The sequence below is a fragment of the Triturus cristatus genome, chromosome 7 (assembly GCF_964204655.1).
Source record: "Triturus cristatus chromosome 7, aTriCri1.1, whole genome shotgun sequence".
NCBI lineage: Eukaryota > Metazoa > Chordata > Amphibia > Caudata > Salamandridae > Triturus > Triturus cristatus.
Genome location: NC_140590.1, coordinates 1,644,494,898 through 1,644,507,228, shown reverse-complemented (window position 1 = coordinate 1,644,507,228; position 12,331 = coordinate 1,644,494,898). Strand labels below are relative to the sequence as shown.

The window sequence follows — 12,331 nt, the reverse complement described above, 5'->3', positions numbered from 1 at the left end:
AGCATTCCAAGTGACACTGCATTCCATGATTTCCAAGAGTCTGGTGTCATGTTTTCACCAGTATCCCAGATGCTTTGTGACTGCACTCTTTTCACATATACCTGTCACTATACCAAGCCTTGAATGTTTAAAGCCTGGGGTGTTTGGCAATTTACCTACTATCAATACTGACTCACTAGAAAAGGGGGCTGATGTTTCAAGGGTTTTTACCCATTCTCTGTGAGTAAATGTGATGGTACATATTGGGAAAGATTCTTATGAAACCTACATTTTTCCTATCAGTGAAAGACTCAAATGTAGCCAAAAAATCAAATATGATTTAGATATTTCCTGATTCTCTACAGCTTATAAAATATATAAACAACACCTAAAACATGCTTCTAACCCCTGTATCTTTAGATCAAAGACCACAAAAATGAAGAAAGGATGAAGAAATATTATTTTTGTGACATCCCTAAACAACAAAACTCAAGCAGAATAATGTTAGCCCAGTCTTTCTTACTGCTACCTTATATAACAAAGTTACATTGTATTGGCCCATTCAGAAAGAAATAAAAATTACTCTTTCACTCTCGTTTTCCATTTTTTGAATGGCATTTAGTTTGTGGTTGTGCAGGTTTTTTTTCAGTGTTTATATGCTTACACTGGTGAGGGCTATTCCCTTCCAGTGGGGTTTTATCAGTTATTATAGGTTTAAACCTAAAACCGGACAGCCTAATTATAATGATTTGACTCATATTCGGTGTGTTTGTATTTCATTGTTTTCAAATATTTTAATCCAAACGTAACCTTTAATTTTATTTACATTATCTATTAAAATAATACTAATCACAACCATAACTCTATTCAACTAATCAAATTATGTATTAATAGTTTAGTGATCTTTTTCACCCTGGTGCTAAAGTTATATGTAGCTTAGTAATCATATTCCTCACGGGCACAGTACCTCAGTAAACAAAAGCAGACAAAGAAAAGGTGTAGTCAAATCAATTGCAGGGAAGTAAATTGCAAAGTAAAGGGTGAGAAGTGAATGTCTAATATAATATGTGCTTACGCCCAGTCCCATCTATAAACTAGCGATTGGTGCTAAAGGACAATGCCGTCCAGCTCTGGTTTCTCATGTCCTAAGGAGTATAATGACCACAGGGTGTCCAAGTACACTTGCTTTGTGCACTGGCTATGTGGGTGCTCTAGTAGTCCTACAGGATGCTACCAGTGTGACGGTGCTGCACTTAAAGACCATGCGGTTTGGTGGATGGGTCATATGTGTTGTGTCTTTGTGAGTTTACAGTACAGCTTCAAGTCTTGTGTGTGTACTCTGGATAACAGGGTGTCTCCAGTGCACTTCCAATCAAGTTGCTAACCACACATGTGCATTGTTGACATCATGATTGCACTTCATAAACCTATCATACAGTTTTGAGTTTTAAGGGTGCATTGTTGGGTAAATGCAGTATCCACGTTGTAGTCTATCTTAATATGAGGCTATGTGTTGTGTGTTTGTTGTGTGTGTGTGTGTGTATATATATATATATATATATCTTTGGTCACTTCTGCCATTATGCACTCATGCCCTAGTTCTCGATGTCTGCATGCCTTGCGGTCCATGTGGGCGCATCCCATGGTTAGAAGAGTTGAAGATCTATTTTGGGTCATGATAGGAGCCAGCTTTGTGTCTGAATCCCAGATATGGCCTGCACTATTTGAAAAGAACAGAATCTACAGGCAGATTAAGCAGCTAATTTCCAAGGGTGTGATCAGTTGTAAGCAGCCTCATTGTCTTTTGGACCCCAAGTACTGAGCCAACAAGAATGAGTAACTGATAAACATGACCACAAATGGTCCAAAGAAATATAGCACAGTAGAAAGCCACTAAATAAATAGGGTGTATCCTATTTACACAAAGATCTGGTCGCACGTATTTCTTCTTACAAATGACCTACAGAAACATTCTGATCTCAATCTAGCTCACATAACCTAAATATTTGTTTCCCTGCTTGTAAACTCCTCACACTTTGCTTTCTTCATCTACGTGGGTAATTCATGTTTCCGGGCTTCCTCAGTAAGTAGCGATGATCCGTTCTCAACCTACACTTGCAGAAATATAGTCCGGAGCTCACTAGGGGAGGGGGGGGGGCATCTGTTTCTGGGTATTTCATATCGTGGACGAGCCCTTCTTATTTCTCCAGAATCTTGATACAGTTGGAAAATGTGTGTGTTCTCGTTTCCTGTACCAGGTGAGTCAGCCTTTTTTTCTGTTGGCTTTCTGTGTATACAAGCACTTCTTGTTTCCAACCTTACAAGAGGTGACAGTCCGAAACTCTAATGACTACCTGTAGTTAACACATAATCCCCACAATTTGAGTTGCCTTGGGAGCTACCACTCTGGGCGACTAAAAGTGGTCTAGTGTTTCTGGTCCTGAAATTACTGATTTCCAAAGTAAAACAGATTTTCACACAGTAAACGCATGGATGGTGAGGGACAGGGGCTACAGAGATGCTGATTTGCCCCAGCACACTCCTTCCATTATGAGTAGACATTGCTCCCTCCTGGCACTCCAACCCTTCTCCCAGATGCCTTATATGCGCCTGCCAAGCACCCTGGACCCACACTTGCCCCAGCAGATATTTACCAGTTTCTGTGAGAAGGTGGCAAATATCAACAGAATATCCACATAATCCACATAATCAGGGAAAAAGTATTTAACTTTAACTCATAATCCCAATTAACTGTTGGAGAGATGCTGGACAAAATTGTTAATTGTGGCGTCCTTAGAGTTCAGGTGGAACTTGGAATAGAGCTGTAGTTTCCTCTTTGTATGTGAATTGTGACTTGTGTAGTGTCCTGTTTGTCATATAGAATGTGCGCTTAAAATAAAGGGAAGATGAGTGATACCCTGACTAAAATACCTCTCTATCATCTATCATCTTAGCCTTCCTGTTTTTGACAAACCCATGTACCACATGTGTAGCAAGCTGGCCTTAAAACATTCCTGCACTTTCTGGAGGATGCAAAGTAAAAGGATTTCTCTCCTACCCTTCTTTCTGGATATTGTCTTCATCTTCTAGACAACCTTGAGTGGTAACCTCATAAACATGATTCCAGCCTCTCCTTGCTATTTCTTGAATAATCCATTTGTGGTATGCTTCTCCGTTTGTTCCTTCTTGATGTGAGGTTTCAATTCGTGAAATTCCTAGCACCAATATGTAATTCCATCCAGAACTGGCTGCCACTGTTGAAGTGGTGTGCCATGCTGTCAGTTTATAATCCCATTCAGTTTATTCAGCAAAATCTTCTTTAGCCATACTTTTCTGTGAATGCTCTGGGTGCTGTCTGTGATACTATTCACTGCTACAGAAAAATATACTTTAATTTCCAAGGATGCTTTTACTGTACAGTCTAGCTGACAGAGGACCTCGCTGTCCATCATTATCACTGTCTAGAAGTGTGTGCCTTTGGGTTTGAATTAACCTATTCAGCGATTCCTGCTCTTAAGTGTTCAATTTCCTGGCCTTGACACCAGTCTCATGTCTGCAACATTCATTCTGACAATCATGCCCTATTTCCTCCAGGCTAAAATGTATTTTCCATGGCCCATCCTGGACATGAGCTAATGTACTTGAGTGTGAGGTGTGAAAGATAGCTTCTCTCTATGGCAATGACATCAGTAAGCTTAAAGAAAATCTGAGTTATACAGAGAAGTGCTTTGATCATGAAAGTCACCAGAAAACACTCTGAGATCCACAGATGTTTGCTGGAACTTCAATATGTGACAGAAAAAGTTGGGACATTGAACAACTACCATGGCGAGTAAATGTGAGAGCAGAGCAATGGAAATTGATGCTCAATCCAAACTAAACAAACAAAGAATGACAAAGAGGGTAGAAGCATAATGACGTCCCTTCAATACCCTGAATAGAGTCTGAAAAACACTCAAGACAACAGATATAACCAGAGTTGCAGTATAACCCTTCTCCTCACCAACATACTCACCTGATCCCTCTCCTGGTTATTTAAGGAGACCACAGCATTGAATAGTTTTTAAACATTTCCTTCACCATAACATTATTTGTAGTTAATACAATTACTTTTCAAGGTTGTTTGTGTGCAGCAGCTTAGCTCGGTAGACTCCCCAATATTGAAGAGCTTTGCGTGCAAGTACACTGGACATTTAGTTAACTTATCAGTTAGAAGAGTGTGAAGGACTTGGATTAATTTCGAAGACAATCTATGCATGATGTACAAATGTAAACATTTTTATGAGGATCTTCCAATCTATCATCTCTTAAGGAATGGTGAGGTCATTAATGGTGTTCAAGGGTGGATGCCCTGAAAAGATGCCAGAGACCATAAATGTGTATCTAAGAAGAAGACATAGCAGTGAAGGGTGTGTAAGGGGATATTGAGCAAACACTCTAACCCTGCTCCTCTCCAGGTTTGTCCAGTCAACTCATGGAAGGCAAGCTATCCCCGGGAACAAGGTTGAAAGTCTTTATACTACCAATGATTCCTCCTCATATACATCGCTTCTTGTCAATCATATTAAGCAAAGTAAAATGGAAATGGGAGATGGAGGGAGGCCAAGTTTTTTCACAAAACTCAATTCAAGATCTTCGTAATTAAAAAAGGAACCAAATGTTGAACACCTGTTTCGCATAGATCTATTTTCTTGGAAGAATATGAAATAAGCGTAATTCTAGACCATATGGGTGAGTTGTCAAGGGAAATGTGATTGAAAGTGAAGGGACAGTGATTAGATTACGTAATAAATTCAAAGAAGAGATATGACTGGAAGATGTGAGGATGAGTCGAAAGGCAGCTGTGTACTATCGACCAGTCAATGAATGCTCAATGTTCTTATCATTTCAAACATATAATATATTAATGAAATCTACCCTAAATACCTCCAAATTGAAAACATATAAGGTAAAGCGCTAATTTCATAGCGTTTTGCCTATGACTGTTGGCAGGGGGTAACAGTCATAATCTGTGGGGTCCAGACAAAGCCTCTCCTTATGTAGAATGTCTCTGAAAGAATCCCTGTTAGGTGGGAATTTTTAACAATATTACCTATCACAAAAGCAAGAAAGAAGTGACTGCTCATTTAGGGATGTCTAAATCCTAAAACAAGCTTCACTCCTTTTTCATCCTAAATGGGGAAGAGCCAAATTGAATGATTAAGGTAGAATTTCGTAAGCATTCAGAATGGTATTTGCTTTTCAGACACACACGATTATTTTCAGCATTGTATTAAGAAACAAAGAAAAAACTGATTTTGGGCAAAATATGGATATTTAGTGTTGCAACACATTACCTTTTCCAACACACTGCCAAGCAAAATGTAAAATACATGAACTATGTGACAATGCAACTTATTGCATACTGTTGATTCTGTCAGCTTTCATGTCCTCTGTCTGGACCAGAGCCTGTGTGAGACTTCTAATAAAATGCTGATAGGTTATAACATGTTTCTCCTTATGAAATACAGAGTCCAGAGAACACCTTAGATTATCAGTAAAGTCCAGATTCTGCATAGTTTTTAACTATGCCCTTCACGGACTGTGAACATTGTGTGGGTCGTTTTGAAAGAGACAGGACTGCAGCAAAGATTGATGGGATCAGACAGGTTGTGAGGGGAGAAGGATGCGCAGCCATCGATTAAGGGTCTATCAGTATTGGTGCAATATTAACCACATCTGACAGATAATAATAACCTGGGGACCTTATCAGATTTGATAAATAGCATCTATTATGAATGCTCCCTCAGAAACGGGGTTGGAAAGGTTATGCTTGCGATACTGATGCAAAGTGAGGAGGTACAGATGCACAATTTAACAGGAAACTTGTGTTCCAGGCTAAGAGAAATTCAGGAAGCTCAGAGAGTATGGGAATGGACCTGAAAATTAGAAAGAAAGAGCAAGATGGGCAGAAAGTGAAGCATGGAGAAAGGTGTTAAGCAGCATATGAAAAGAGTTTTGCGACTGATAGGGGTGCATCCTAACATGAGGCAGATGAAGTAGGTAGGAATCAAGCACTGAAAAAGTCAGAGCACAACAGGTTGGAGCTGGGAAGTGGATGGATCATAAGAAGGTTTAGCCTTAAATGAATTACTGATTGCATCAAGTAAACTGGACTCTGGGGTGTTAGAGTAGGAAATAGGGATGAATAGAATGAGTGGAAAGTGAAAGAAGCAATATAAACTGCCTGTCAAGGACTGGAGCATGAAGTGAAACCCTGAAGCCCGAAGTGACATGCTAGAGCAGGAAGGGAAAGTTCTGCACAAGAACAAGAATTCCTGGAGAAAACAGGAAGTGACGTGTTGAGCAGTGAGCAATTGTCTGCAGCAGAAAGTGTGGGTGGTGTAAACTATAAAAGGTAGGAAACAATGTAAGATGGTGGAAAATTTTCTCCCTTCAGACTAGTAAGGGACACGAGAGTCAGCAATAGTGGATACCACCAAACCTAGTAGACATACATTCACATTTAAAAGAGCAGAGATTAATTGTTAGAACACCACAATATCTTGGTCATTATGGAGTAACTACTGAATTGAAAAAGGCACATAATGTGCTGGCAGTTCTCAATAAAGGAAACTTGTCAGTGCAGCACCCACTGGCACAGCATTGCTCTAAGATGCAAGCACACAGACATGGCATGAGGTGGCATGACATTACCTAGTCTTCAAAGCCGCTGCAGTCTCCACGAGTTGCAATCAGCCACAGCACAATGAATGCTACAAGTAATGAAAATGGAGTGGTGCATAGAAAGAAAAGGTGGAAAACACAGAAAAAGGTAACAACAAAAAAGAAGAGAAAATTAACATCATGGATTTTCTGAGGACAACAAAAGAAATTGTGTAAAAAACAAGAGAACAAGAAATAAACATAAAAACGTAAATAAAAATGTAACTCAAAAAAATGATTGTAAATGAACAAAAATATAAGGCTGACATAATCAATCAAATGATTAAATTAATGTATGTGTGTATGTACGGGATAGTTGTATAGCACGGTATAGCCAAAAGGCAGTGATGGGCTGTACAATCCAATTTGCTATTGGCCTGTTCAGCACTTACTGTCATTCCCAGTTTGTGAACTTTAACATCTGCAGACTCAAAAGTACCATTCTAAGCAAACTCTTATCCGTGGGCAATGGACTAAAAGCACCACTGAGGCATTAGGAGCAATTCACTTAATCGACTGTCATCGGTACTGACTGCAGGCAAGGACCCACATGGTCTCATCGTAAGACTGAACAACAGATGAATCTGATGGGTTCAGAGCAGTGGTTAAACCAATAGGCACAAGCAGGGCATGGAAGAGTTAGACCTTACCTGTACATTGGCACAGTCACCGTCCGCTCGTAGTACTGCCAGGTGGAGTGAAGGTCTGTGCGGGAGAGGTTGGTGGCGTAGAATCTCCAGGCAGCCTGAGGATTGGGCAAGATGAAGAAGAAAACAATGTGCCAGAAATAGATTGAATTTATCACATTTATTCACATAAATCTCTTTATATTTACAACCATATGCACTATGCACGATCCACTATCTCCACAGCGGTCAATCTTTGAAACTCTACTGCTATTGCTTAGATGCGATATATGTATTGACAACTCTCTTGCGGATTCTTCAATATCAAGTTTCGGTGTGGGTGGAATGCACAAAACCTGTCTTCCTCAGGATCTTCCACAAATACAAAAATCTTGCTCCAACTTTGGATCTGGCTACAAAAAAAGGACGTAAACTCAGCTTTACCCTGAGGCAGGGCATGGGGCACAGGAACGTTAAACATGATATCACGCGATCAGTGCTCGATTTGTGGAGGTAGCTCCAGGTGGCAGGCACCAGCACTAATTTTTTCGATTCAGGACTTATTTTTTTCATCAGGCTTTGACTCAGAGCAAGAGAGAGAGAAGGACATAAAAAGAGGAAAGAAGAATTATAGGAAATCAAGCCACAAAACATACAGAGAACTTGACTCACCTACTCACTCGCTCACCTTTAAACACACAAAAGGCACTTAAAATTAAATGTTGCCAAATTCCAGGGTGAAGTTGACAGAGAGCCCTCTAGCTGTTCAGATTGTGATCTGTGCCAAATGTAGTAGAAGGTGAATTGGTACTATTTACTTACAACAGTGGACAGCAGGTACAAGAACTACTGTGTTCCACCTCCAATGAGGAGAGTTATTACTTCTAGTGACCATTAACACATTTCTTGATTTCTGGCTGATGGCTGACTTGCGCTGCATTTGCCAACTGCACCACACAAATACTAATTCACCGGCAGTATGGGGAGGGTTCATTTTTGCAAAAATGACTTTCAACATTGAAGCCACAGTCCTGTCCATTGGTCAGAAGGAAATCAGCATGACTTAAGACTTGCTTTGACTGTCTAGAGGGAAGTTGGCAATACCCACGCTTACATGAACTAACACTGGCACACAGCACATCCTTTGCCACTACAGCGGGAAACCTTCCAGTTAGTCTCTCGAGTAGTCATCTACCAGTGCTTAGTTTGTGTGGTTGCCTGAAGATGGTGAGTACTTGCATTTTTATGAGGGATTATTTTTCATAATCAGACCCTGACCCAGAGGAAGAGAGACAAAGACAGGTAAGAAAGATAGAAAGAGGAAGAGAAAGAAAGGAAAACAGTGACAATGGGTAAAATGACTGTAACAAAAAGAAAAAGGCACAGTAAATGGAGGGAGTCGAAGAAAGAGGCATGAGAGTGATTTGAGACGAGACAGCTGTGGTATTCAGCAATCCCGGCATTCAGTAACTCTGGTGCCGCTTTTAAATATAAGTTAAGGCACCTGTGGTTTTTTTCTTGTTTCTTTTACAAATTAAGCACAGTTTTATCTTGCTATGTCACAACCAGTTCTGAAGCACTTTCTCAGTTCCTGACATTGTCAGAACCAGTCTATCATGTGCTGGCTGAAACAACTGTGCACTGCAGAACGTTTGTGGTGTGGTGTGGTGTGGTGTTGTGTGGTGCTGGTACCATGTCCCTCACAGCCAAGTTATTGGTACTGGATGAGGGGATGCCCTCTGAAACCAACTCCTTGAACAACTAAACCACTATTCCTAACACCAAAACATATCTACATTGGTTGAGAGACTCATCTGGCATCAACAAGGTATTAAATATGACAAAGTGTTGGTAAAGGCTAAGATAACAAAAATTGTCCGGAAATACTCCTCTTGTGGTAAGATAATGGTAGATCTGTCTGCAAGGTTGCCAGGAATTGTCCCACATTTTCTCTTAGCGATGAGTTGTCCTGTTCCCCCTCTCTTCTCAACCACATTGTGGGTGGCAGTGGTGGCAGAGATCAGTGAACACCAGCATCCACTATTGACGGTGTCCAGATAAAAATGATGCAGGGCTTCCAAAAGGAGTTCAATCAAGCACCATATAAGGAAGTGCCCTGCATACGCCTACGGTGACCCAAGCACTCCACCTTAATGGCTTAGTGCTGCAAGCACATATATGTCAACATAAGAAATGTGGAGATTCCCTTTTTTGCAATATCATGGATGAGATAATGATCGCACAAGTTGCATCACTGCTAGCATCTGGAGCATTGCCTGAATAACAGAAATGCAAACAATATCTGTGGGTCAGCATAAAATGTAAGACATAAAGGAACCTAGGGCACCATGGTTTGAATCCCAGACTTGGCACTTTATTGAAAATTGGGTGATTCTGGACAAACCAATTAATCTCAAAGGGCTTAAAAATATAAATATGTGAATTGTAAATATAGAAATGTGAAATGTAATGTACTTGTGTAATTCAGAGTTTTACCTACCCATTTGATGGTCACATCCTTGTATCATCCCCTAATTTCAACCATAACATGCAGTGCACCATCGCTCCATAGCTAGCTTTGCGCTCTATAAATACTAATACATATATATGAATTGTGATATGATGGCGACATTGTCACAGCACACAATGCTTTGATTCAAGGACTTAAATGTAAGTCAAGCCTCAGTCAGGGCAGTCAATCTGAACCACAGCACAAGACCACCATCAGTTTCCTTATCAGACGTCTGTGTATAGGGTATGGAGCGACAAAATAATTCAGGTTTCAAATGGCCCACTAGGGCAGTAATCTTTGTGGAAGATATCCATAGCAGTGGTAGCCAAGTAGTCATTAGTGTGTCTGATTTTTCCACATGCTGTCTCCAGTTAGCATGGTGGGGCTTCTGCAATTAACATATTGGCCATAATTGCCCCAGTTCCTAATGATCTCATACTGTGGAAAGGATGGAGTAATCGACTTGGGTCCATTCAGGATGCCACAAGTCTGATGTATGTTTCCAAAGAGTGTAACATGCAGAGAAGAGAGAAGAATTCAACTCCACATATTTCTGAGATAATATCTAGAATCCTGACAAAATGAAGAAAAGTCAATAGGATGATGGCAACTTCAAACGGATCAACAACATTGATTACAAGATAACTGGATTTGTATGCTGATATATCCTAGGGCAGGAAGCAATATTTCAAGCTGGGTTCCCCTCCTTAAATCTGGCTATCATGAATATTTTTCCACAGAGAGGGGAATAACATGTGAATCAGAATTTACCAGGTCCAAATCGGCATGCAGTGTCCCAACTCCTGGAACAAATATGCTTCCCTTTGCCACCTGCTCTAAGGTGGTTAATGGATGCCAAGGAAGGGGGTGCTGGGTGGGTGATAAGCGAATTTTATGCAAAAAGTGAATTACAGGATCACTGTTGTTTAATAATACCAGATAAAACACATTTAATTCCAAAAGCTCTGCTAAAACAGTGTAATTCCCACACACCTTGGACAGCATCAGATCAAGCTTCATCCATACACACCATAGGTCACTCAGAGGTGGTAGCTGTGCATGTTTCACTCACACTCAGTGCAAGAACAGCATGGACAACAGCTGTGCAAGCTTTACACAGACACTTTATGAGTTCTCCACAGGCAGCAGTAGTGCAAGCTTTCCTTGCAAGAACTTTAACATCATTATCAGCTGCATAGCAATTTCCCTCAGAAACTAGATAGGAGCAGCAGGGGCAGCAGTACTGCAAGGTCACCTCCACACACATACACATGTGCACTTTGATCAGTGATAGTGCCAGCCTCACTAATACTTGTACAAAAAATGCATATATCATAGGCAGCAACAATGTATGCTTCCATCCAGGCCTGGTTCTAGAGGGGGGCCAGATGTTCATATAATCTGAAGCTTCATAAGTTAAAATCTTGCTACTCAGCATGTCCTGCCATCAATAGGACATTTTGGAGCTGCTCGGTGTCCCTGATATGGCTGAATAACACTTTTAGTTGACCATCAAATAAATGTGATGGCTGGGGGCATTTTGTAAGGTATAGGGCATAACTCACTTAGACCACTAATGTTATTAGCTATCGATAAACTAGCAGCTGTGCATGGAGTGGTATCTTTCATCAGAAGTCAGAAAACCCAGGATCACAGTTTTCACAAGCATGGCTCTATTCCGTACTGAATGCAATCAACTATTCAGGAACCTTGACAAGACAAAATGGTGAAGGTGGGCAGAGATGAGAAATGGAGGGCGTACGGGTAGAAAAGATGAGGGTAAGGAATACAAGAAAAAGAAAGATAAGACAAAAAAATGATAAAGAGAGTGGTGGATGAAATAAGAGTAAAAGTTGAAAGGAAGAGAAGAAATATAATAGAGATGGCTGATTAGTGAGGAGTAGGAGAATGATGCATGTCATAAAGTAGAGAAGGCGATAGGGATGATGAGGTTCGGTTATGTTGTACGCCGATGACACACAAATTGTGGTGTCAGTGGTAGGAGTCACATTTTTTAATACGCTCCAGGATTACCATTTGGGAGCCACAGAATGGATGAGTAAAAATGCACTAAAAATGAATAAAGATAAAACAGAGAGCATCTTTTTTTGGCCTGCTAGCCCTGACCCACTCCCCAAATTGGTGGTTGAGTGCATCAGGTGAACTACCTATTCCAGCTTTTGCTGGGAAAACATAGGCGTTATTATAGATGGTGAACGTACCTTAAATAAGCAGGTTAATGCAGTCCCTGGTGTTTGTTTTGTGCAGCTGGGGCAGCTATGCAAGATTCTTCCTTTTCTCCCTCAGTAAGCTCACATTCCAGTAGTCCAGGCACTGGTTTTATCCACCTGGACTACTGCAATGCACCATACCTAGGCCGACCTAAGAGACTCTGTTCAGTCAAATGTGCTACGAAATTGATGACCAATAGAACTAAATTTGACTCTGCATCACTGGCTTTGAAGGAACTGTACTGGTTCCCCATTAAGAATATAATCCTGAACAAAAT

General features: G+C 40.6%; 1 protein-coding gene across 8 annotated transcripts in view; it reads right to left on the bottom strand.

The window, feature by feature from the left end:
- KCNQ2 (potassium voltage-gated channel subfamily Q member 2) overlaps nt 1-12,331 on the bottom strand; it is a 341,848-nt gene that overhangs the window by 81,321 nt on the left and 248,196 nt on the right. For all 8 annotated transcript variants that reach the window (XM_085619689.1, XM_085619690.1, XM_085619696.1 and 5 more), the window contains exon 8: nt 7,335-7,429. In XM_085619689.1, coding sequence (XP_085475815.1) covers nt 7,335-7,429 — 95 coding nt within the window. The remainder of the gene's footprint in view (nt 1-7,334; nt 7,430-12,331) is intronic.